General features: G+C 42.5%; 1 protein-coding gene across 2 annotated transcripts; it reads right to left on the reverse strand.

Moving 5' to 3' along the window:
- Positions 1-5,255: 5,255 nt before the first annotated feature.
- On the reverse strand, positions 5,256-21,286 carry LOC118401443 (cysteine sulfinic acid decarboxylase-like). 2 transcript variants are annotated; one of them, XM_035798953.1, is made up of 16 exons: positions 21,139-21,276; positions 20,745-20,805; positions 17,579-17,679; positions 17,190-17,326; positions 15,272-15,398; positions 14,961-15,051; positions 14,645-14,867; positions 14,485-14,564; positions 14,326-14,380; positions 13,941-14,057; positions 13,374-13,438; positions 13,070-13,151; positions 9,487-9,686; positions 5,942-5,993; positions 5,764-5,853; positions 5,256-5,627 (listed from the first exon to the last, which is right to left on the reverse strand). In XM_035798953.1, the coding sequence occupies exons 3-16, from the start codon at positions 17,661-17,663 to the stop codon at positions 5,454-5,456; spliced, it is 1,578 nt and encodes a 525-aa protein (XP_035654846.1). In that variant the 5' UTR covers positions 17,664-17,679; positions 20,745-20,805; positions 21,139-21,276; the 3' UTR covers positions 5,256-5,453. The 2 variants fall into 2 exon arrangements, with proteins under 2 accessions (XP_035654846.1, XP_035654854.1); XM_035798961.2 differs by lacking the exon at positions 20,745-20,805 and having other exon boundaries at positions 21,139-21,286.
- Between the last annotated feature and the right edge of the window lie 6,604 nt (positions 21,287-27,890).

A 27,890-nucleotide genomic window follows, 5' to 3' on the forward strand; every position in this document is an offset into this window, starting at 1 on the left:
TGTTGAGTCTGAGTGAGACCTTCGATAGTCTACCAGCCTATGTGGAAATAATCGTGGAGTTAATAATTGTTATAGCCTAGATCACTTTATATAATCTGGACCGTTGTTTTTCCTAAGGCTAAGCAAACAAGTGGTAGCATATGCTTTTTGACCGTCTCTTTAACAAGGGTTAGGCCTATATCCTCATATACCCCTTCAATTCAAACCTTGCTTTTGACCATAAGGCATCTCCACAGAAATGTATAGCCTAAGGATTGAATGGTGACAGTGATTGTCTGTTAATCCAGTAAACTGGGAAGTGGGGAAAAAACTAGGTCAAATCATGACATCAGTGATTTTCAGGTCAGAGTTTCTGAATTGGAATTGCGAGCTGGGTGACCGTTAAAAAAAAGAAAACAAAAGCCCATCCATAGTTTTCAGTGTTCACAGTTGTCTTGAACGCAGTGAAGTTGTTTTGAATGTGCCACTGGAGACCTAGATTACCTCTTATTTCTGAATCGGGACACCTACAACAAAGACGCCCTTGTGTCTGTATTGATGTGAGAATAGGCATATATACACAGTAATTGTGGCTGGCTGCGATATCAACTAGCCTAATCATTTTTGTATTGAGGTGATAGGCCTGTTATATTTTAAATTAAATTGATTACATGTACATGTAGACGTTTGTAAGGCGTTCATGGTGAGATCTTTAATAATAAACTAAACAGACACTTAAATCAACATGTGGCGCATAACACATGTAGATATTTTTAAGGAGTTAATTGTAAGATTGTTCGTAATAAACTGACACGTGATGTGCCACGACGTGCCACGACGTGTACGTGTGACGTGAACGCGTCGGCAATTAGACGCCTTTGAAAAAAAACTTGTCTCCATTGACAGTCCATGTTAATTCATGGCGCTAGAAACACCTTAGGTGACTTCGTGAGACGAATGAGTAGCTTCACAAGGTTTAATTATGGCCCTTATCACCCCCCATACGTGTGTGTTTCATTGTCCGACCCGAGGCTCGAACATGATCCCGAGCGTATGATCTGAGGCCGTTTGGACTCTTGCGCATCAACTTGAGAAAGCATCAAGGTAGAGCGGACAGTGCATTATAAACAAAGCGCTGCATATATTGCCCAAAAAACAACACATCTGCAATTTCTTTCTTTTTTTGCGGTGTGTGGAGAAAAGGCGTTAAACAGCAATTCAACTTTGAACGACTTTAGGAATGTTTGTATGAATAAACACATTTAATAAATCAGTTTGGAGAGCCAATTATTTAATGGATTGAACTTGAATATGACAACTTTCAGAATGAATCAAACAAAGTTTTTCCCCCTCATCAATGTACACACAATTCCCCAACATTTTAGAAATGTTTGAAAATATCACATTTAAATAAGTATTCAAATGCTTTACTCAGTACTTTGTTGAAGCACCTTTGGCAGCGATTACAGCCTCACGTCTTCTTGGGTATGACGCTACAAGCTTGGCACACCTGTATTTGGGGGGCTCCCGGGTGGCGAAGCGGTCTAAGGCACTACAGACCCTGGTTTGATTCCAGGCTCTATCTCAACCAGCAGTGATTGGGCGGCGCGCAATTGTCCCAGCGTTGTTAGGGTTTGGCCGGGGTAGACTGTCATTGTAAATAAGAATTTGTTCTTAACTGACTTGCCTAGTTAAATTAAATAAACAAATTTTGGGAATTTCTCCCATTCTTCTTAAGCTCTGTGAGGTTGGATGGAGAGCGTCGCTGCACAGCTATTTTCAGGTCTCTCCAGATGTTCGATCGGGCTCTGGCTGGGCCACTCATGGACATTCAGAGACTTGTACTGAAGCCACTCCTGCGTTGTCTTGGCTGTGTGCTTAAAGTCATTGTCCTGTTGAAAGGTGAACCTTTGCCCCAGTCTGAGGTCCTGAGCACTCTGGACCTAATCTTTCTCTCAACCCTGACTAGTCTCCCAGTCGCTGCTGCTGAAAAAACATCTCCACAGCATGATGCTGCCACCACCATGCGACACCGTAGGGATGGTGCCAGGTTTCCTCTATGGTTTTTCTCTGAGTCAACGACTCACCACTTTTTATGCACTGAAGTGTTAGCTAGCTCTAGCTAGCTAGCTAGCTAGTTTATGCATTCAGTACTTGATTCCTCCTCTGATCCTTTGATTTGGAGCACAACCTGTCAGTTCATGCTGCAAGAGCTCTGATGGGTTGGACGACGTCCTCCGGAAGTTGTCATAATTACTGTGTAAGTCTATGGAAGGGGGTGAGAACCACGAGCCTCCTAGGTTTTGTATTGAAGCAGTGGTGACAGTCATTCAGCAAAAATATATATATTTTTTGTGCCTGTTTTGCATGTCATTTCAGTGTCACACATCACTTAGCAAACAATGTTTTAAAAAATCAATCAATCATTGACTTCATAAATAAAATGTTGCTTTCTTAAGTAAGGCAGCTCCAAAATGCAGGTGTTTCTGCCTAGCTCATTGCTTTCTGTGGTGGTGGCGCAGCCAGTGGAAAATACGGAGTGTAGGGGTTGGTAATGTTCTGAAGTTGCACTGTGATTGGCTCAGTATTCTGTCACTCATGGGGACACTGTCACCACAAAATCTGTTGTATCTACTGTAGCTTTGGACTTATGTCAACATCATACTTCCAAATCTTAGCTAGCAATCCTTAGCTTTTCGATCCTTGTCATATCAAGAGACATTATGAAGATAAATTACAGATAAAAAGTACTGGTGCTCATCAGCCAATGGATATAAACATTACCCAACAAGTTGGAAATCCAACAATGAGTGGTTTGAAAGGAATCAGTGGCTAACTACAAGCATTGCAAAGCAATCACATAGCCTGCTATTCAGTGGGGTGGGTGGTCCAGGTCTGGGTTTAAGGGTCTCTTTTCCAGGCTTAAAAAGGATTAACATTCAACATTAGCCATGCTGTCAATCCAGTATGACTTCTGCCAGGTTCAAAACAACTGGAAACTCAGAATTGAGAGAGAGAGAGAGAGAGAAAAAAAATATATATAATAGCTCTCTGGGAAAAATAAGTTTTAAATGGTCATCCAACTCAGAATTCCAAGTCGGGAAATCTCAGGCCTCTTTCTAGATCACCGACCTGAAGATCACTGACGTCTTGATTTCACCTTGTCCGTCCGAAAATCGGGCCTGGAATTTCTAACACACTGGCTCGCTCTTTTCCTTTAGGCCCTCAGACTGATCCATTATTTTCCTTGAGGCCCCCATTATTAACCAGATAATAATTTGCGCTAAAAAACGATTTAGACAGACCCACTGGGCTAGAAATGGACCAGCCCATCTGGCATTTGTCCGAAATTCCATATGGCCAGTCTGTCCCTGCTCAGTTAAAATGTATGGCGGCGTTGACGCTAGGAAGTGGCCCCTTAGAACACTTTTTCATGGACTTAACCCCAGCAGAGTGTTTGTGCATCACACCCATGTCAGCTGTAAAGCCTCACCTCCCTTCCCGCTGTACACACTCATATACAACTGCTCAAAAATTAACATATGCAGACAGATTTAATAAACATTCACCCTTCTCAGCTAAGGCCATCTTTAATCCAGGCATGTTGGGTCACGAAAGTTTACTTTTTATGGCTGTGCAGAGAAGACTATCACTCTCTATGAGAGGCCTCTAGTGGCCAAAAGCCCATATTAGCATGGGTAGTGCCATTGATGGCTTCCACCATTTTAATGCAGTCAACTGGGTGGGACTTCCAACTTCATTGGCTGATCCCTCATGGCCCAGTTGGAGTCATGTCCAACTGGGTCAGAGATCACCTCTTGGTGCTGCCTGTGCGCTCAAAGACACCATAGAAACTATACTTAACAAAATATAAACGCAACATGTAAAGTGTTGGTCCCATGTTTAATGTGCAGAAATAAAAGATCCCAGGAATTGTCCATACACACAAAAAGCTTATTTCTCAATTATTTTACACACGTGTTTACATCCCTGTTAGTGAGCATTTATCCTATGTCAAGATAACCCATCCACCTGACAGGTGTGGCGTATCAAGAAGCTGATTAAACAGCATGATCATTACACAGGTACACCTTGTGCTGGAAAAAAAGAGGCCACTAAATTGTGCAGTTTTGTCACAACACAATGCCACAGGTGTCTAGTCGAGGGAGCATGCAATTGGCATGCCGACTGCAGGAATGTCCACCAGAGCTGTTGCCAGAGAAATTCATGTTAATTTCTCTACCATAAGCCACCTCCGTCATTTTAGAGAATTTGACAATATGTCCAACTGGGCTCACAACTGCAGAGCACATGTAACCACGCCAGACCAGGACCTCCACATACGGTGTCTTCACCTGCAGGATTGTCTGAGACCAGCCGCCCAGACAGCTGATGAAATTGGGTTTGCAAAAATGGTGGTTTTACACAACCAAAGAATTTCTGCACGAACTGTCAAACTTTCTCAGGGAGGCTCAACTGTGTGCTCATCATCTTAATCAGGGTCTTGACCTGACTGCAGTTAGCATCGTAACCGATGTCAGTGGGCAAATGCTCACCTTCGATGGCCACTGGCACGCTGGAGAAATGTGCTCTTCATGAATGAATCCTGGTTTCAACTGTACTGGGCAAATGGCAGACAGCTCGTATGGAGGTGTGTGGGCGAGGGTTGCTAATGTCAACGTTGTGTAGAAAGTGCCCCATGGTGGCAGTGGGGTTATGATATGGGCAGGCATAAGCTCCAGACAACAATCAATGGCAATTTGAATGTACAGATAAAGTGACGAGATCCTGAGGCCCATTGTCGTGCCATTCATCCTCCACCATCACCTCATGTTTCAGCATGATAATGCAGGGCCCCAATGTCACAAGGATCTGTACACAATTCCTGAAAGCTGAAAATGTCCCGGTTGCATACTCAAGACATGTCACCCTATGATCATGTTCGGGATGCTGTGTTCCATCTCCCACCAATATCCAGCAACTTCGCACAGCCTTTTAAGAGGAGTGGGAAAACATCCCACAGGCCACAATCAACAGCATGATCAACTCTATGTAAAGGAGATCGTATGCTGTCGCACTGCGAAATTGTTGCGTTTATATTTTTTGTTCAGTGTATATAGGGACGTGTTCTCTATGGAGTTCTGCTGCAGGCCATGGGCTCCTCTGTCTGTCTACACCAGGTATCATTGCACTGATCAGGCTTCCGTCAGCATCTGTCATGGGCATTTCTTAGAATCTCCTACATCACGTTCTACAACCCAATAATACATCAAGTATGCCATACAATAAGTCACTGGACTAGGTTTATTACTGTCACATACCACATTTGAAACACTTTGTTTGGCATCTGTCCACAATCAGTGCCATTAGACTAGTGAAATGAGCATTAGACTGATGAAAAATGGATCATATTGTTAAAAAAACTAACATATCATAGATTGAGGTGCAAGACCATATTTAGGTATAATTACAGATCACAGATCATTCCCAAGCCTCTCAATCTCATTCAGACAGAATGTCATATCTTGGTGGGAGAGCTGCGGTGAGATTACTATCATGCGGAAGAAGTTGACTCGTCCACCCTGAGGCTGGTAGCCCAACATCATAGTACCCTGCTTCATCATTCGCTCCTTAATCACTGGAGCCACCTGTTGATGAAGACAAGATCACGCAAGCCTTGTATCAGCCAGACGAACTAACTGGATTAAAATGTAGAATATATCATAGCAATTGAGGTAAAACAAATAAATAACTGGAATCATAGTAAGCACTTCACACACCAACCTTTGACAATCTGTCATTGTAGTCTGGACTGTTCTCCTTTCCCCTCAGACTGGGTGGTATGAACCAGAAACACACGTTCACAAACAACGGCTGTTCAACAGAACAAGAGCGGAAGACACAGGTGAGATAAATGAGAGAAGAAAATGTTTTCTATGTACTTGCTAAAACAATGACTCACCTTCCCTATAAGTTCAAAGCCCTCTCTTCTCTTCATCTCCTCCACCAGATATCTATGGTTGGACGGTCAACACACAGATCAGTGTTCCACAACATTTGAAACATCTTTCATTGACATACAGTACCAGTCAAAAGTTTGGACACGTACTTACGTAAGTTTTTTTGTGTGTATTTTCTACATTGTAGAATAATAGTGAACGCATCAACTATGAAATAACACATGAAATCATGCAGTAACCAAAAAAAGTGTTCATGGTCAAATTGCTGCAAAGAAACCACCACTAAAAGACACCAATAATAAGAGACTTACTTGGGCCAAGAAACACAAGCAATGGACACTAGACCGGTGGAAATCTGTCCTTTGGTCTGAAGAGTCCAAATGAGATTTTTGGTTCCAACTAAGAATATCGAAGAGTGAATTAAATTATTTTTAAAACAAAATTAAGGGAATTAACTGGAATGACATCTTGTCCTATACAGATGTGGAAGCTGATCGTCAGGTCTTTCTATCCACAATCCAGACTACAATAAATTGTTTCCTAAAGAAAATCAAATCCAAACCTGGCCAAAAGAGCACTCTTCCTTGGCTAAATGGAGAAATCTGGAAATTGACGAAAGAACGAGATTATGCTCTAAAAACAGCCCTAAAATCCAAATTAGAGCATGACAGACGTAGGTTTATCATGTTGAGAAATAAGGTGATGAAAGAAATCAGACAGGCCAAGGCAAACTTTTTTATTAAAATAATTGGTGAAGCAAAGGGAAATTCTAAATTGGTCTGGGAGAATCTAAAAAAGTTAACAGGGAAAGACCATAGTAATACTGCAAAATTAATAGTTATCATGGTGAATAACAATAACAATCTAACACAGGATGCAGTCGAAATAACAATAGCCTTCAATTCCTACTTTATTGACTCTGTCAGGGTACTGACACAGAACCCCTCCACTGGTTTCTTGGGCTCAGTGCTAGTGAATGACGCTCAACCTGTCTATCATAAGGTTACTGAGTCAAAGTTGAACAAGGTGGTTAGCTCACTAAAGAACTCAAAAGCCAAAGATGTGTTTGGGCTGGATTCTACCTTTCTTCAAAACTACAAAGAGTCACTCATTGGCCACATTAAAGGTCACCAACACATCTATTGGTCTGGGGGTGTTTCCAAGGGTATGGAAGTTGGCCATAATAACGGCCATCTTTAAATCGGGTGACCCTGCTGATGTGAGTAACTACAGGCCCATTAGTAATACTACCTGTGGTGTTGAAGGTTGCTGAAAAGTGTGTAGCAGAACAACTGATTGCCCACCTCAACAACAACCCCTTCACATTACAGTTGACGCAGTTTGGCTTCAGAGAGAAACACTCCACGGAAACTTCCAACTGCTTTCTTCTGGAAAATGTGAAGTCCAAGATGGACAAAGGGGGCGATGTTGGGGCTTTGTTTCTGGACCTAAGGAAGGCTTTTGATACTGTTAACCATGAGATTCTCATCACAAAATTGTCCAAGTTCAACTTTTCCCCCGATGCCTTGATGGATGAAATCATATCTTGACGGCAGAACTCAGTGTGTCAGAGAGAGCAATGAGCTATCGCCCACTCTTCGCTATGTGCCCCAAGGGTCAATACTGAGGCCCCTCCTGTTCAGCCTGTACATTAATGATCTGCCTTCTGTCTGTACTGGGACTGAAGTTCAAATGTATGCAGATGATACAGTGATATGTGCACACAGCGATCAAACAGCAAGCTGCACAAGAACTCACTACTGTAATGGTCCAGGTTACAAAGTGGCTCAGTGACTCGTGTTTGCATCTCAATGTGAACAAAACTGTCTGCATGTTCTTCACAAAGAGGGCAACAGATGCTACTGAGCCAGATGTCTATGTGTCAGGGGAGAAGCTCCAGCTGGTATCTGATTTTAAGTACCTTGGCATCATACTTAATTCCAACCTCTCTTTTAAAATCCATGTGAAAAAGGTAATTCAAATAACCAATTCAACCTAGCTAACTTCCGATTTATACGTAATTGTTTGATACAGAGGTAGCAAAACTGTACTTCAAATCTTTGATTCTCCCCCACTTAAAATACTGCTTGACTAGTTCGGCCAAGGCTTGCTGTACAACATTAAAACCCATTCAGTCAAACAGGCTCTCATAGTACTTGATAGGAAGCCCAATAGCCATCATCACTGTTACATCCTCAGAAAGCATGAGCTCCTGAGTTGGGAAAATCTTGTGCAATACACCGACACGTCTTCTATTCAAGATCCTAAATGGCCTGGCTCCCCCTCCACTCAGTATTTTTGTTAAACAGAAAACCCAAACATATGGCAGCAGATCCACAATGTCTGCCATGAGGTGACTGTATAGTTCCCTAAAGGAAAAGCACCTTTAGAAAATCCACTTTCTCTGTGAGAGCTTCCCATGTCTGGAATACACTGCCATCAGACACACATAACTGCACCACCTATCACAAAAAAAACATGAAGACTTGGCTAAAGGTCAATCAGATTTGTGAAAATAATCCCTAGCTGTGTATTGCCGCTTTCCATGTTGTCTGTAGCTTGTGAGGTGTGGAAACACGGTTGCTTTTATGGATTTTGTCTTGTTGCTGTCTGTACGCTGTCTTGCTTGTCCTATGTTGCTCTGCTTGTGCTCACTGCTCATTGATTGTCTGTATTGTAATTGTTTTTTAATAACCTGCCCAGGGACTGCGGTTGAAAACTAGCCGCCTGGCTAAAACCGGCACTTTTACTGAAACGTTGATTAATGTGCACGGTCCCTGCAAAAATAAACTCAAACCGCTGTATCGTTGAGACACAGAGTATGTAAACAGATGATCTCTACATGTGTGGTTCACACCGTGAAGCATGGATGTAGTGGTGTGATGGTCTGTAATTTACTGTCTTGTGATTTATTTAGAATTCCAGGCACATTTAAGCATTCTGCAGCGATACGCCATCCCATCTGGTTTGCACTTAGTGGGACTATCATTTGTTGCTTTTCAACAGGACAATGACCCAACACAGCTCCAGGCTGTGTAAGAGCTATATGACCAAAGAGAGTGATTTAGTGCTGCATCAGATGACCTGGCCTCCACAATCACCCAAACTTAACCTAATTGAGATAGGTTACTTTGAAAAATCTCAAAAATTAAATATATATTTGTATGTAACACTTTTTTGGTTACTTCATGACTCCATGTGTGTTATTTCATAGTGTTGATGTCTTCACCATTATTCTACAATGTAGAAAATAGTAAAAATAAAGAAAAACCCTTGAATGAGTAGGTGTCCACATTTGACTACTGTAGCTCAGTTGGTAGAGCATGGCGCTTGTAGTGGGTTCGATTCCCGGGACCACCCATACGTAGAATGTATGCACACATGACTAAGTCGCTTTGGATAAAAGCGTCTGCTAAATGGCATATATTATTATATTACTACTGTAGATTCAAAACATTAAAAAAAGAGACAACTCTAAGGTGTGTTAAGTAAGGAGCTTGACTAGTCAGACTTACAGCAGTAGGTTTGTGAATGTCTATGTTTGTACCTTGTATGGGTGAAAGCCCTGTCAACACGCTCTTCCAAGCCTTTTGACCCTACAGCTTTCCACATCAACCACAGCTTCAGGCAGTCAACCTTACGGCCACACTGTATCGACTTGTCCCCCGTGTCCAGACTTGTGTCATAGAACTTGTCCTGCTGGAAGAGGTACTTTGCATCCGCACTGTGGCAATGTTTCAATAGGTGCTGTGGAAAGGGGGAAGAGATCAAGAATAGCTGAGATTTAACACAAAAAAAATGGCAACAGACCAACCATAACTGAAAAGACAAACAGGTATCAAATGGTCACGACAGGAAAGAAGGAGAACTGTAGAAAGCATGGTCTTTAAAACTGTGGTGCCCAGGCCCCTGCCCAACCCCACGGACCCGGGGTACTGGAACATTCCAGGAATTCCTTGGATTGGCAGAGAGCAGGTTTACTGGCATGCCAGACCCCACGAAACCTGGGTACTGGTAAAGTACCACAACAACAAGGGAACAATGTAACTCAGGCACACATAGCAGTCTGTCTATGCGGGTCGCTACAACATCCTTACAATTTTTTTCAATGTAATTTCCCTTTTTTTTGGACACCAAATTATTGGGCTTTTTAGCTAACATTTCACTCTGTCACTTGGCACATAACATGGAGTGGAATGTTCGCTAAAAACACTAGCAACCAGGCTACCAAATTATAAATGGAATTTTCAAATTTATGACATGAAAGGATGCGATTAGCCATTTTCTTTAATATAGACCCCCTCCCCCGATTACAGTTGACTACTGGAAGGAATGCTCACAAGTATGTGGATACCCCTTCAAATTAGTGGATTCGACCATTTCAGCAACACCCGTTGCTGACGTGTATAACATTGACAAACATTGGCAGTAGAATGACCTTACTGAAGAGCCCAGTGACTTTCAACATGGCACAGTCATAGGATGCCACGTCAGGTCAAGTCAACTTTCTGCCCAGCTAAAGTTGCCCAGGTCAACTATAAGTGATGTTATTGTGAAATGGAACCATCTAGGAGGAACGACACAGCCACAAAGTGGTAGGCCACATAAGCTCGAGAACAGGGTGGCAGGGTAGCCTAGTGGTTAGAGCATTGGACTAGTAACCGAAAGGTTGCAAGTTCAAATCCCAGAGCTGACAAGGTACAAATCTGTCGTTATGCCCTGAACAGGCAGTTAACCTACTGTTCCTAGGCCGTCATTGAAAATAAGAATTTGTTCTTAACTGACTTGCCTAGTTAAATAAAGGTAAAAATATATATATTTTTAAAAACAGGACCGCCGAGTGTTGAAGCATGTAAAAAACATTATCTGGAGGGATGAATCACGCTTAACCAATCTCGGTTTGGGGGACGCCAGGAGAACGCTACTGACCCAAAAGCAGTGCCAACTGTAAAGTTTGATGGAGGAGGAATACTGGTTCGGGCTAGGCCCCTTAGTTCCAGTGAAGGGAAATAACGGAAATAGTACAATGACATTCTAGACGATTCTGTGCTTCCAACTTTGTTGTAACAGTTTGGCGTTTCCTGTTTCTGCATGACAATGCCCCCGTACACAAAGTGAGGTCCAAACAGAAATGGTTTGTCGAAATGTGGAAGAACATGACTGGCCTGCACAGCACCCTGACCTCAACCCCATTCAACACATTTGGGATGAATTGGAACGCCAACTGTGAGCCAGGCCTCATCGCCCAACATCAGTGCCTGATCTCACTAATGTTCTTGTGGCTGAATGGAAACAAGTCCCTGCAGCAATGTTCCAACATCTAGTGAAAATCCTGACCAGAAGAGAGGAGGAGGCTGTTATAGCAGCAACATGGGGGGACCAACTCCATATTAATGCCCATGATTTTGAAATGAGATGTTTGACGAGCAGGTGTCCACATACCTTTGGTAATGCAGTGCACCTTTGTAATGAGTGATTTTCAAGACGGCAACACCAATGACATACAACTTAGGGACATTTATCTTGGTAAAATTAATAATAATAATAATAAGCCTTTAATATCAGTGGTGTAATGTACTAAAGTACAAATTCTTGAAGGTAGCAATGATGTTTTTGGGGTAATCTGTACATTTAATTGATATTTTTGACAACTTTACTTCACCTTTTTTTTACCCCTTTTCATTATATCCAGATTGGTAGTTAAAATCTTGTCCCATCGCTGCAACACCAGTACAGACTCGGGAGTGATAAAGGTCGAGAGCCATGCGTCCACTGAAACACGACCCTGCCAAGCCGCACTGCTTCTTGACACACTGCCCGCTTAACACGGAAGCCAGCCGCGCCAATGTTTTATGAGGTAACACCATACAACTGGCGACCAAAGTCAGCCTGCCACAATGAGTTGCTGAAGCGCAATGGGACAAGGACATCCCGGCCAGACAAACCCTCCCCTAACCCGGACGACGCTGGGCCACATTGTGCACCGCCTCATGCTTAGCAGGACAGGAAAATTGTCTAATTCACACACTTATCAAGAGAACATCCCATGTCATCCCGACTGCCCCTGATCTGGTGGACTCACTAAACACATGCTTCATTTGTAAAAGTGTTGGAGCAAGCCCCTGGCTATCTGTAAATGTTTGTAAAAAAAAAATAAAAACATTGCCATCTTGTTTACTTTATATAATAAACCATTTTTTTTAAATGTTTGATACTATACTGGGTGACTTTCACTTAAGTCATTTCTATTAAGGTATCTTTACTTTTACACAAGTATGACAAATGAGTACTTTTTCACTGTTATATATATATATAGATCTTTACACACATGGTTGTCGTCACCCTACCTTCACATTTCTCAGTCAATCGTGAATTATAAAGTTTTACTTGTGAAACAACCAACATCTACCCGTCAACCATTTGATCTCAATCAGTTTCATGGGACTATTCATTTAAATGTTAGTTATGTAGTTTTTCAATTATGTACAGTGAGTGGATTTTTTAGAGTTGATGGCATTAAACTGTAGCATAGCTGTGTTTTGTTTCAATCAAAATCACATTTTGCCTCGTGGCGCACATGTGAGTTTTATTTTTTTCCATTAACGTTATACTATTTGGTTCTGTTATGTACAATAGGCCTACTATCATTATGTGATCTTGCAGACATCGATTCAGCTTTGCTCTGAATTTATTAAAACAAACACCATTCAGAGTAGCTTGTTCCATACAAGTAGAGCAGAGACTGTGCGCAAGTAGAGAATCCCGCACATGTGCAGACGTGTTGAGACCATTAGACCCTGGGAATATGGATCAAGAAAAATCAGATCCGCAGCCAATATGTTCACTCCAAACTGCATGTCGACATATAAATTGTATCCAGGAGTTAATCTGACTATGGGTAAATAGAACAAAACGGATTACTTGCCCAAATATCCCTTTAAACAAGTATAAAGGACTTGCATTACATTTTATCATAGACAAACAGTTCAATACATTAAAAAAAAACATGTATGATGTGTAAATATTTGTCATTTTAAAGTTAATTTTATGGTTGCAAAGGCAAGGGACGCAAACGTCGTCGCATCTCAAGAACAACCCTTTGGTGTGGATCTCGTGAAGGGGTGTCTTACTGTGGTGTCCTTGAGCAGAATGGCTGAACACTGCAAGCCCGTCAGCATCATCTTGTGTGGATTCCAAGTCACTGAATCGGCTCTGATCACAAACACATCATTACACTCGAGTCAAAGTCCTATGTTGAGCCATTCAGAAGGCTTGCCCAGTCATGCGAGACATCAAGACACCTAATCTATACTTTGGTACACAAGCACACACAGGCTGAATTAATTTAAAATATTTTTGACGCAGCAGCAGCACATTTAGATGTTTTGTGTACAACTTAAATCCAGTAACTGTATTCTGAGCATGCAGTCCTACCTCTCAACACCTCTCATGAGATGTTTGTGTTCCTTTGAGAAGAGAACACTCCCCCCCCAGGCTGCCTGTGCCAAACCACAAGAGAATGCCAGTCAGTACAGATGTAGGATCTTACATTTGATTACCCCGTTGCAGAAGAACTTGCCCCGTTGCAGAAGAAAGACATTTAATTTGTAGTGTATTTGAGGTTTAAAAAGGCTGTGTTACTACAGACTTGAAATGCATCAACCCCTTCAAAAATCCATTAATTCTAATCCAAATAATTCACATTTCCTGTTGCTGCAAGATTATTTTCCTGCTATAGCAAACTAGCTCAAATTAAGATCCTACATCTGTATTCTTCAGGTCAAAATACATGGGAAAGATGGTCAACTGTTGAAAAGGATGTAAATTAGCCACTGTCGATCTTTTACATTCTTTTGGGAATGGGGTCTGAAGTTTTGATCAACATAATAGATGCCGTCGGGCATAATCTTGACAGAAGACTACTTTTGTGGTCTGAAAACATTGGACAAAGTTGGATTCTGGAGTGAAAGATCACTTAAATTAAAATTTTAAAAAACTCACATCAACATGCATCCACAACCCCTGTCTGTCACAGATGTCAGCGATGGGCTCCAGTGGGTCAAAGGCGCCTTGTACAGTCGTTCCTGATGTGGCATGGACAAAGAATGGCACTGCCCCCTGGTAGGTGAATAGGGGTAATGAAAGATGCCCTTGCATCTCTACTTGCTGCCTTGTAGTGTGATATGTGCATTGCCGACAGACAACTAGGAATTGCAGATAAAATATTTGAAATGCTAATAGAGTACTAGGAATTCATCAGATCCTTGTGCAAGATATCACTGATGGTCTATTGGCAATTTCTACTGTTATCAGTATAAATACTGAATATCACAGCACATAAAATAGAATTTACACAGTAAATTAAAAAGGTAAACAGTAAACTTGCTTGAGATTTCGCCAGCTCAATTGTCTCACCAAGGTCTTCTGGAATCATGCAACCCCTTTAGGACAACAGAGAGCACGTGTTAAAATCTGTAAATCATGTATGCCTAAGAATGATGAGATGACTGACAAGAGTCACAAAGAAAGGTTCTGATCACTTTACCCGTCATCCACTTTGACCTTAAACACGTTCTCGGTCCCAATACCCTGAAATGCAGCCGCTTTCATCACAGAGTAGTGGCTCTGGAGGAAAGTTTGGGTATAATGAATGAATGGGAAGTTGAATAGTGTATTACTTCAACCATACTGTCCATTTTCCCCACCTGTTGAGATGTAAAGACAGCTAGTCGAGGGAGGGACCACATTCCCTTTAGTTTTACTTCTGGGAAGGCCCGGTAGCGTGCTACGTTCATGGCATACATGTTAGACATGGTACCGCCTGGGCAGAAGATGCCATCTCCCTCTGCCCACCCAACTAGAGAACGTAGCTTGGAGAGTACCTCGTCTTCCATCAGGACAAACACTGGAGCCACCTCATAGGTATACCTGTAAAAGAACAGTCCATCACAAGCATCCTCATACCAAAACCTACATACCATAAAGTATATGTGCATATAAATATATATTGCTTTCTCCTACTGGCTAGTGTTAAGAGCCTCCGTAAGGAATCGTCCTGTCAAGGCATGGTAGTCGACCCCTGCAAAGAGCTGATTGAAGAACCGCGGATGATCTGGAAAGAGATATGTGCTTTACTGTAGTGCATGCATTCAGGACCGTCCCAAGCCATCGCATTCACCAAGAATATTAATGTAACCAAAAACCACACTTATCTCTGTCTGTCTAATGTTTCCCTGTGGGGTCGGGTTAGCTCTGGTCCTGGGCGCTAGTGCGGCTAGCAGCAAACCGCCCTAACAACCCGGACAGAGCTAGGGAAGGGGAGGGCAACTTACTGGTCTTGACACTGTACTTGGCCACATCCCGTATTCTCTGCAGCAGCTGGTGTTGCGGCTCCCCATTCTCTCGCAGCTCCAGATCTAGCAGAGCAGCTAACTCCTCTGGCTCGCGCCACTCACACACCTGTGACCAGTGGTAGAACAAGCACAGGCAACCCATCAAAATACAGAACTGAGTAGTGTGTACCTCCATGTTTGATTGTGATGCACACAGGCAGGTGTGAAGAAAATGTCAGTTAACTTACAGGCAATTCCACAGTAAGTGTCAAAGATTCTGATTTTTCTCTTTAAAATACATTTTTTTAAATTATTGCAAAGAAACAACTATGCACACGGACTACTTATAACAAACGGAACAAATCATCATTCTTTTACCAAACTTTGCATCTGCACTCTTCAAGTAAATGTGTTTTTGTAAAATTCTGTAGAAACTGTTAAAAGTAGTCCTTGTGCAAAGTAGTCCTGGTTAACTTTGCAATCATTGGTTTTTGTTTGCCATATGTTTTAAATTGAAAACTGAGTCTGTGTCACTTACCGTGGAATTGCGTTTATTTTTATTTAACTAGGCAAGTCAGTTAAGAACAAATTCTTAATTACAATGACGGCCTAGGAACAGTGGGTTAACTGCCTGGTTCAGGGGCAGAACAACAGATTTTTCAACTTGTCAGCTCGGGGATTCGATCTAGCAACCTTTTGGTTACTGGCCCAAAGCTCTAATCACTAGGCTACCTCCCGCTAGTGGCTACCTGCCGCTACAGGTCCAGTGGTGCCTAAACAAGTTTGCTACATGACCCACCAGGACAGGTATGTTACTCAGGACTACCCAAAAGGCCTGTACAACAAAAAACATAATATAGTGCCTTCAAAAAGTATTCACACCCCTCAACTTTTTCCACATTTTGTTGCGTAAGCTGAAATGTCTTGACTCAATAAGTATTCAACCCATTTGTCATGGCAAGCCTAAATAAGTTCAGGAGTAAAAATAGTTTAATGGTTGTCATATGAGAAACCTGAGGATGGATCAATAACTTTGTAGTTACTCCACAATACTAACCTAAATGACAGAGTGAAAAGAAAGAAGCATATACAGAATTAAAAAAATATTCCAAAACATGCATCCTGTTCGCAACAAGGCACTTAAATAACACTGGGAAAGGAAAAAAAAATGGCAAAGAAATTAACTTTTTGTCCTGAATACAAAGCACTATGTTTGGGGCAAATCCAAAACACCACATCACCAAGTACCACTCTTCATATTTTCAAGCATAGTGGTGGTTGCATCATGTTATGGGTATGATTATCATCGACAAGGAGTTCAGGATAAAAAAAAAAAACGGAACACAGGTATACGCACTGGCAAAATCCTAGAGAAAACCCTGGTTCAGTCTGCTCTCCAATATACACTGGGATCCTAATTTCCCTTTCAGCAGGACAGTAACCTAAAACACAAGGACAACTCTACACTGGAGTTGCTTAACAAGACATGGAATGTTCCCGAGTGCCATGGTTAGTTTTAGCAATGATCAACAATCAACTTGACAGACCTTGAAGAATTATTTTAAGAATAAAGTACAAATATTGTACAATCCAGGTTTGCAAATATTTTACTCAAAAAGCCACCAAAGCTGCTTCACCAAATATTGAGTTAGGAGTGTGAACACTTATGCAAATTAAATATTTCTGTACTTTATTTTCAATAAATTTGCAACAACTTGTTTTCACTTTGTCATTATGAGGTATTGTGGGTAGATGGGTGCTAAATAAAATATTGAATGCCATTATGAATTCAGGCTGTAACAACAAAATGTGGAATAAGTCAAAGGGTATAAACACTTTCTGAAGGCACTCTATATGGCACAATGCAGAGAACAGGCATGTTAGGCTAGAGATTAGACAGTTAACAGGGATGTGAGACCTTCTCTTTGACGTCTGTGCCTTTACATAGCACCTCCTCAATGATGACTTTAAAAGCCTCGGTCAGGAAGAGCTGGCCTTCACTGTTGTCCAGGAGAGGTTCATTCATATCCTGCTGACCATACAGGGGAGAAGGTTCTGTAGGTGTCCCATCGTCCAACCAGGAAAAAGGAGAGAGGGTTGAATAGAGTTGTAGTAGTTTCATGATACTGCATTGTTGAGTCAGTAGGTAAAGTCAATCATTAGAACTACCAACAAGTTCTTTGCATGTTTACAGTCTTTACACAATAGCAATTCATGGTATTGCAGATATCTAGTCACAGGCTCTAGAACCCTGGACAGTGCACCCTCCTCCCTCCCGTCAGATAACACACAAACATTCCAAATCACCTTGCTCTGAAACAACACTCTGATTACTCCACCAGTCAAGAAAGGAAGACCATCCCAGGTTCCAGAATCTAGGTAGGTGACTCATGACTTTAAACCACAGTCTGCAAATAAGACCAAACAGAAACAATTGAGCAAATGCATCCCTTGACATTCCACATTTCTAAGGGGTCATTTACACTACATACATTTACGGAAGCAAAACAAAAAATATATATAACCTGCATATTAGAGGTCGACCGATTAATCGGAATGGCCGATTAATTAGGGCCGATTTCAAGTTTTCATAAATCGGTAATCGGCCTTTTTGGACACGATTATGGCTGATTACATTGCACTCCACAAGGAGACTGCGTGGCTGGCAGGCTGACTACCTGTTATGCGAATGCAGTAAGGAGCCAAGATAAGTTTAATGCTAGCTAGCACCTTATCTTAGAAAAAAACTATAAATCTTAAACATAATCACTAGTTAACTACACATGGTTGATGATTTTACTAGTTTATCTAGCTTGTCCTGCGTTGCATATAAATTATCAGGCACCGCATCGATTATCATTGAATCACAACCTACTTCGCTAAACAGGTGAATTAACAAGCGCATTCGCGAAAAAAAGCACTGCCGTTGCACCATTGTGTACCTAACCATAATCATCAATGCCTTTCTTAAAATCAATACACACGTATATATTTTTAAACCCTCATATGTAGTTAACATTGCCTGCTAACATGAATTTCTTTTAACTAGGGAAATTGTGTCACTTCTCTTGCGTTCTGTGCAAGCAGAGTCAGGGTATATGCAGTAGCTTTTTTGGTCCTCCAATAATCGGTATCGGAGTTGAAAAATCATAATCCTCGACCTCTACTGCATATAAACATAATTGTAGAGTAAAGATGCAAATCTTGCGCGTCCCCTTACCTAGTAGGTAGTGTGCGAGACAGCCCCTAGACTTGCTCCCATCCAAGCAGTAACATGCATAATTGGGCACATTCTATGTTGGACTCATGCCAGATCTCACAACGCCTGGATAGGTATTTGAAGTATCATCGTATGTAAGAGCAATCTGTCAGTTGATGACATAGCACACAACCATTGGTGGATGCTTGCAACATCTGTGCAGGGGAACGCGATCAGAGTCTCCTCAAGCCAAATGCTCCTACAGTAATTGGTTGCGTTGCCCTGCTCAGACGTTGCATGCATCAGCCAATGGTAGAGTGCCACGTCATCGACTGACAGATTGCCATAACATACGATGTGCTTAGCTGATACTTAAAATACCTATCCAGAGGTTGTAAGATCTGGCATGCACCCAAAATCTTAATAGCAGATCAATCGTTTTAAAACAGCTGAAAAATACTGAATAAAAATAAACACAACATGTAAAGTGTTGGTTCCATGAGCTGAAATAAAAGCTCAAAGAAATGTTCAAGACGCACAAAAAGCTTCTCTCTCAAATGTTGGGCACAAATATATTTACATCCCTGTTAGTGGGCATTTCTCCTTTGCCAAGATAATCCATCCACCTGACAGGTGTGGCATATCAAGAAGTTGATTTAACAGCATGATCATTACACAGGTGCACCTTCTCCTGGGGACAATAAAAGGCCACTCTAAAATGTGTAGTTTTGTTGCACAACAATGCCACAGATCTCTTACGTTGAGGGAGAGTGCAATTGGCAAGCTGACTGCAGGAATGTCTAAAAATAGTTTTGAAAGGTCATCAAACAGGGAATTCCTTGTCGTGGAAACTGAGGCAACTTTCTAGAGATCAGACTTCATGATTTGACCTCGTTTTAAATCAGAATTCCCAGTTGTATTGAAAGCACCATATATCCAGAAATACTGTAAATAATGAAGAGATGGTCTTGTCTCCGCCCTATCAAATGGGAGTTGTTGTCCAGCAGACCGATTTAACTGGAGTGGACCCTGTCGCTTTGCCCCCTCCCCTCTGGTATATCTCTTTCGCCTGTGTGACTCGGACTGTGAAATCTGACACCACTTGAAGCTGGGATGTTTCGCCTACCATTTCAGTCGCTCTTCCAACTGTCCAACTATTGGCTAAAGGCGATGGTCACATTCCCCTGCTCAGACATTGCACGCATCAACCAATGGTTGCGTGCTATGTCATTAACAGTGTCATCGACTGATAAATTGCCATAACATATGATGTGATTAGCTGATACGTTAAATACCTATCTATCCATGTGTTGTAAGATCTGGCATGCAACAACAACGCCTGGTCAGAGGAACACACCCTAGGTCACAGCCACTAACAATGCACATGCCTGCAATCCTTAGATCCTAGCAAAGCAGGATGGATTCGTCGCTCTAGCACATTCAGATATCGATTTATAGCAAACTTTATCAAAGTGATCAAAAAAGAATATATATATAGATATTTTTACAAATAACACTTTTGGTTATTCATAGTCGGACAATATTAATATGAGCTGAAAGGTCAGTTCCTAATATGTTCAGGAAGCCAAACTAAATCCCTGTCTGATTTTCAGAAGAGCGGGGCATAAGTTGATCAAGAGAGACCTTTAGAAAATATGCAAATGTTCTAAGACAAAACATACAAATATGTATTTTAAAGTTATAAGCAAGGTAAAATCTTAGTGATTTTAGTGAATAATTTGATTGTACTATATTTTGAAAACATACAAGTCACTTCAAGCTTTATATATTTTGTTGAATAGGAAATACATAATTCAGATTTAATATTTTCACATTTGTACAGTGTACTTGAGCTTGTGTCCTCAAATGTGACTAAGGTTATACCGTCGCAATTTATAAAAATTAATTAGAAAAAAATACCAGAACAGTATCGGAGTATGGAGCATTAATAGTTATTGTTTATCGCCCTCATGATAAATAATCACCTTTGGGATTACATAGATTAGCCTACATTTTATTTACCTAAAATTCTAACGTAAAATCAATTTCGTAAAGTTTCAGCTGCTAGCTAACGTTAACATTAAGCTAACTAGCTCATCATAAGCAGCACGTGTTTCAAGTTAGAAAAAAGAATAACGAAATAAAATAAAAAATCACCTTTATGATAAAGTATTGCGTGCATCATCGAATTTGCAGAATAATGTGAAATGACCTACTATTGATAATGTGATGAGTAGGTTGGATAGTCATAAATTAGGTTAATAATATACTCACGTTCACAAAATACAATTCTGCTTTTCTTCTTTCTTTGCACACATCCAGAGCCCAACCCCAGCTAGCGGGACATTTTTAAAGATGGTCATTTTTAAAAGAGGACCCGAGAAAAACGTGCCCTTTTATAAACAAAATTCATGCAATTCTACAACTAATTACTTTTCATGACTAAAATAGTCTTTCATACTATAACAATTACACAATAAGAAACTCTACTGACAAACCGAGATCAATAAAAACGACCTTGTATTGAATTGCAAACATCTAATCAATGCCTTTGAAAAGGGGAGACATATTGTAGGCTATGACGTCCATCTAGATTAATGTATTGTCCTACAAAAAAACTTTGCAGTACCCTGGACTCCTACTATAAAGATAGAATATACGCACTCACCGAAAATATGGCTGATGCTCTCCACAACAGTGTCAAAACTTTAGTTTTTCTGGATCAAAATGGGGTTTAGGTGGTGGGCGTGGCCAAGTGCATGGTCACTGGTGCTGTTTCCGACCGAACATTTTCGAGACCCGCCTGTTGGCCCCAGTGACAGAATGTAGCTGTTTTAAAGCTAATTTCCTGCAATTCTACAAATTTTTCCATGTGGTGGAGATGAAATGTTGCAGTTTTAAAACAAATTTGCTGCAATTTTACACATTTGGCCATGGTTTATGCTATCTGAGCGATTCAAGCATTATAACAAAATCAATGGGGTCCCCATGCCATGACATAACTTCTTCTGAATGCAGTTTTGAAATGTTTTGATACTCCTTTACTGTCTAGCTTTTACTTAGGTCATTGTTAATTCTCAACGAGGATCTTATTGAAAAATCTACTGGTCCATTATCTTTTCTACATAGTATATATCTGGTTTTAGTCATTCAAGTTTACTCTGAAAACGTTTTCCACACAATTTTTGTTTTTAGTGTTTTTATTCATTTGATTTATTTTGCCTTTATTTAACCAGGTAGGCTAGTTAAGAACAAGTTCTAATTTACAACTGCGACCTGGCCAAGATAAAGCAAAGCAGTGCGACACAAACAACAACACAGAGTTACACATGGAATAAACAAAACATACAGTCAATAACACAATATCAAAAAAAGCCTATATACAGTGTGTGCAAATGAGGGAAGATAAGGGAGGTAATAAGGCAATAAATAGGCCACAGTGGAAAAATAATTACAATTTATCAATTAAACACTGGAGTGATAGAGACTGGAGTGATGTGTGCAGAAGATGAATGTGCAAGAAGAGATACTGGGGTGCAAAGGAGCAAAACATTTTTTTTAAATAACAGTATGGGGATGAGGTAGTTGGATGGGCTATTTACAGATGGGCTATGTATAGATGCAGTGATCTCTGACAGCTTGTGCTTAGGGAGATATGAGTCTCCAGCTTCAGTGATTTTTGCAATTCGTTCAAGTCATTGGCAGCAGAGAACTGTAAGGAAAGGATGCCAAAGGAGGAGTTGGCTTTGGGGGTGACCAGTGAAATATATCTGCTGGAGCACGTGCTACGGGTGGGTGCTGCTATGGTGACCAGTAAGCTGAGATAAGGCGGGGCTTTACCTAGCAAAGTCTTATAGATGACCTGGAGCCAGTGGGTTTGGCGACAATATGAGGCGAGGGCCAGCCTATGAGAGCATACAGGTCGCAGTGGTGGGTAGTATATGGGGCTTTGGTGACAAAATGGATGGCACTGTGTGATAGACTGTATCCAATTTGCTGAGTAGAGTGTTGGAGGCTATTTTGTAAATGACATCGCCAAGTCAAGAATCGGTAGGATAGTCAGTTTTACGATGGTATGTTTGGTAGCATGAGTGAAGGATGTTTTTTGGCGAAATAGGAAGCCGATTCTAGATTTAATTTGGATTGGAGATGCTTAATGTGAGTCTGTAAGGAGAGTTTACAGTCTAACCAGACACCTAGGTATTTGTAGATGTCCACATATTCTAAGTCAGAACCGTCCAGAGTACGGGCAGGCAGGTGCTGGTAGCGATCGGTTGAAGAGCATGCATTTAGTTTTACTTGCATTTAAGAGCAGTTGGAGGCCATGGAAGGAATGTTGTATGGCATTGAAGCTCGTCTGGAGGTTAGTTAACACAGTGTCCAAAGAAGTGCCAGAATTATACAGAATGGTATAGTCTGTAGAGGTGGATCAGAGAATCACCAGCAGCAAGAACGTATACAGAGAAAAGTGTCAGCGCGAGAGTTGAACCCTGTGGCACCCCCATAGAGACTGCCAGAGGTCCGGATCACAGGCCCTTCGATTTGACACACTGAACTCTGTCTGAGAAGTAGTTGGTGAACCAGGCGAGGTAGTCATTTGAGAAACCAAGGCTGTTGAATCTGCCAATAAGAATGTGGTGATTGACAGAGTCAAAAGCCTTGGCCAGGTCTATGAATACAGCTGCACAGTATCGGACATAGGCAGCTCAACAAAAAAACAGTTAGGTGGCCCACCCAATACTTTTCTATGCAGACAAAAAATTGCATTAAGATAGGCTGTTTGCTCAATATTGGCAGTTGAGAATTTCGGTAGCCTAACTCAAGACAGGTTGCAGTTTTTTTAAATGTTCAAATATTGAAATTAGATGCTTTTCACTGACAGAGCCGCCACCGCGTACAGACGCCCACCCAGACCCTCCCCTATAGGTTCAGGTTTTGCGGCCGGAGTCCGCACCTTTGGGGGTTACATGATGCTCTGCCTGTTTAATGGTTCATCGGAGGGCATAGAGGGATTTCTTTTAAGCTTCCGGGTTATAGTCCCGCTCCTCAAAAGTGGCAGCTCTACCCTTTAGCTCAGTGCGAATATTGCCTGAAATCCATGGCTTCTGGTTCGGGTATGTACGTACAGTCACTGTAGGGACGATGTCCTCAATGCACTTATTGATAAAGCCAGTGACTGATGTGGTGTACTCCTCAATGCCATCGGAAGAATCCCGGAACATATTCCAGTCTGTGCTAGCAAAACAGTCCTGTAGTTTAGCATCTGCTTCATCTGACCACTTTTTTATAGACCAAATCACTAGTGCTTTAATTTTTGCTTGTAAGCAGGAATCAGGAGGATATAATTGTGGTCAGGGGTGTGTGCTTAGTCCCCTTCTGTACTCCCTGTTCACCCACAACTGCTTGGCAACGCACGTCTCCAACACAATCAAGTTTGCTGATGACACAACAGCGGGAGGCCTGATAACCGACAGCAATAAGAGTCTACAGGAGGAGTTCATTGACCTGTATTTTGGAGTACCTGTTTGAGGCTGTTTGGGTGATTAGTTGGACCAAATTTTATGTGTACAACATCTAAAGACCAACATTACTTCCGAGAGCATTGCCATTCCTAAAAGTATGTATTATGATGTTCTTGGAGCCGTTGTTTGTGTTTATATCTCTGTCCCTTGAACTGCAGAACGAGCATTAGGAAGTCTATCGCTGGTGAGGTAAGTCTCTCAAAACCTAGTGAAATCTCAAAAAAAGTGTCTGGCCACCTCTACAACATGCCACTTCCAGCAAAAATAGAGATTTGGTAAAAAAAAATGTGAAATGGTCCTTTAATTGTCTGCACATGGTTGTGAATTGTTGCATTATTCAAGAGTGTAATATGGTTTAGATGAGATGTTGTTTGTTAAAAGCATGCTTACTGGCTACTGTGATAGTTATGGTAAATATTGCTGCTCAGCAAGAAGGGTGGCATTACCGAGTCACATCCAAAGGTAAGGCAATGATGTTGTAACGACGTTCTTCGTTTGTAGAAAGAGAGTCGGACCGAAATGCAGCGTAGTGGTTACTCATGACTTTAATAGAAAAAGTGACACGTGAAATAACGATACAAAATACAAAACAACAAACGGAATGTGAAACCTATTACAGCCTACTTTAAAAAACATTTTTTTTTAATAAAAAATAATTTATTATCTTCAATACCATTCATTCTTTACAACTCATAATTTACATACATACTCAAATAATGGTATTTTAATTAAACTAATTAAACTAAACATAAACCCCAAACAAAATCTCAGGGGAGCATCTTCCCTCCCCGTCACCCTACAAAATACCTTTCCCTATCTCCCCGTCCCTAATCTATCCTCTTACAAATCTAAATGACACCCAGCCCTAAACCCCCCTTCCACCTCTCCCGAGCAGCATGCTGCCCCCACTTCCTCTCCTCCCTCTTCATCCTCCCCCTCAAATCTCCTTCCACCCTCCTCACTATCCCTTCCACCCCCCAATCTCTCCCTGTCTTCACCATGTTCTGCCTTGCTTCCCACAGCCCCCGTTTAAAGAGACTCATGAGAAGCCAGAGCAGAAACCTGTCCCTATCCGTCCCTCTCGCTCTCCCTACACCCCTCTCTAACCTGGCCCACGTCAAAACAAAATCCCCCTTTACCAAACCTAACAACACCCGTGCCCTAGCCCATACTACTCCGGCAAAGGCAGTCCCAAAAGACATGGCGCACAAGAGGATCTTGGACAGGTGGGGGATTGCACCAAACTATACCGGTACAAGATGGAACGTACCGGCAAACACTTATGAAGGCTCAACCAATTCAGGTCCTTGAGCCTGTTGTCCAGACCCCGCGCCTGCACTCCCTCCCAGACCACTTCCGAGATGCCCACTACAGGCGCCGGACTCCCTGCCTTTCTGGCCTCCTCGTACAGGTGCCTGTGATCTAAACCTACTCGGGCAACTTCAACCTCAGGGTGCGCACGCAGCCACTTGGCCGCATGACCATTAGACCACACCATTATGCTTCTCGCCTGATACGAGAAAAACACCCGCAAGAGGTAACCGGACGGGTGTATCACTGGCTGAGCAAGCTCCGTTAACAAGAAAGAAGCAAAAATTGTGTCCAGCTTGAGGGGGAAATGTGGTACCCCCCTACCTCCCTCCCCGATGGGACAGATCATGCGTGCCCTGGCGACCCACACGCACCTGCCACTCCACATAAACTGAAACACAAGCCTCACTAGAGGCCTCCTCAGACAAGCCGGCAATGGGTAGATGTATGCCAAATACAAAAGAGACGGCAACACATCCACCTTTAGGACCAGGACTTTGCCCATAAAAGACAAATACCTAGCTTTCCACATTGCTAGCTTCCTCTGTACCACTGCGATACGTATGTTCCAGTTTAGCGTCGCTGAGCCGGAGGTCTCAAAATGGACCGCGAGAATCCTCAGGGCCCCCTCACAGAGAGATAACCCCCCAGGCACATCCGTTCTACCGCGCCATCTTCCGAAAAACTTGACGGAAGACTTTGCATGGTTCAGAACTGCTCCCGATGCTCGGGTGAAATCCCCAAAGATGGCAAGGGAGTCCTTGCACAACAGCAAGGAAGTGTCATCGGTGTACTGCGTCATCTTAACACGCAGCCCACCACTTCCAGGGATCAGCAAGCCTTCCACCCCTGTGTCTGCCCTAATGGCAGCCCCCAGAGGCTCCATGTACAGAATGAAGAGGAGAGCCGAGAGTGGGCACCCCTGCCTGACCCCTGACGAGAGGTCAAAAATGTCACCCAAGTGACTATTTACACTAACTCGGCACCCCGCTCCGACATATAATGTACGAATCCATCCTATAAACTTCTCCCCAAATCCTAATCGACCTAACACTCTGAATAAAAAGGATCTATTCACGCGATCAAAGGCTTTCGCCTGATCTAGCGCTGCTACCATTAAAGGCAGTCCTCTATCTTCAACCCAAGCGATGGAGTCCCTGATTAACTGTAGGTTCCATCTAATAGAGCGACCCTCTACCCCGCACGTCTGATCCTCATGAACGACGTAGGGAAGGGCTGTGCGCAACCGGTCTGCTAAAACCTTTGCAAGTAGCTTGTAATCTACACACAGCATGGTCAACGGCCGCCAGTTGCCACGGTCTGTTACTTCCCCCTTCTTATATAAAAGTGACAGCACACCAACAGCGATTGATCCCCCCGGGACCCCCGTCTCAAGGATGGCCTTCAAGACTTCGAGGACCACTGGTCCAAGTATACCCCAAAACTTGAGATAAAACTCAGCCGGCAGCCCATCCATCCCAGGCACCTTCCCTTTTCCCATCCTCCTAAGAGCGCTCTCAACCTCTTCTAGTGAGATCTGGGCCTCCATCACTTCTCTAATGTCCTCCGGCAACCGCCTGGACAAGTGTTCTAAAAACACATTTCCCTGCTCTACATCTATTTCCCTTTCCTTAAATAAACCTTGGAAATGATCAGTTGTCACCCTGACCATATCCTCTGGTTCTCTAACTATACTACCATTTTCTTCCCTAACACCATGCATTACCTTCCTACTCCATCTGGCCCTAACCAACTTAAAGAACATAGCAGAACAAGTCTCATTATGTTCTAGAAAGCCACTATGCGCACGCTCCAGGAAAGCTCGAGCCTTCCGCTCCTGCAACTCCCTGAGCTGCGCCTTTAGGGTTGCGGATCTCTCCCAGTCAAACGACCCGCCGAGGTTGCCTGCCTCGTATTCGAGTTCAATTAACCTTTGGATGCGATCCAGCTCCCTCCTCTCCTCCCTTTTTTTCCTCTTGCAATACCCTATTATAAAAGCCCTAATCCTCACCGTAACTAATTCCCACCACTCTAACACCCCCTCGCACATGGACCGGAGGCCCTCAAGCCTCCAAAAGAAACCATAAAACCCATCAACAAAAGCCTGCTCCTCCAGCACATCCCGATCTAGCTTCCAGTACCCCCTACCAAAGAGGCAGACTGGCGACCCCACCTGCAGGAGCACCCCGTCGTGATCCGAAAAGAAAACAGGCAACAGCCGCCCAGACAACTTACCCAAAGACCTGGGTACAAAAATATAGTCGAGCCTCCGCTCAACCCCCCTGGAGTTGCGCCATGTAGGACCGTCCATTTTCGGAGTAGTGTGCAGACCACCATCTACCAGACCATGGCAAGCCATTAGCCTGGCAATGGCGCCCGCACTGCTATCCCCTCCTCTTCCTAAATCTGTATTAAAATCCCCCCTATCACTAATTTCCTGGACTGTCTGACACACAGGGGCATCAGACAGTCCACCATCTCCCTCCTGTCTGCCACCACTAATCTAAATTTACAATCCCTTATCGTGACATCCACCCCTATAACCCTCCCCTGCATTACAACAAAATAATCCTCCACTTTTACCTCC

Source organism: Oncorhynchus keta, chromosome 2 (genome assembly GCF_023373465.1).
Source record: "Oncorhynchus keta strain PuntledgeMale-10-30-2019 chromosome 2, Oket_V2, whole genome shotgun sequence".
NCBI classification, from domain to species: Eukaryota; Metazoa; Chordata; class Actinopteri; order Salmoniformes; family Salmonidae; genus Oncorhynchus; species Oncorhynchus keta.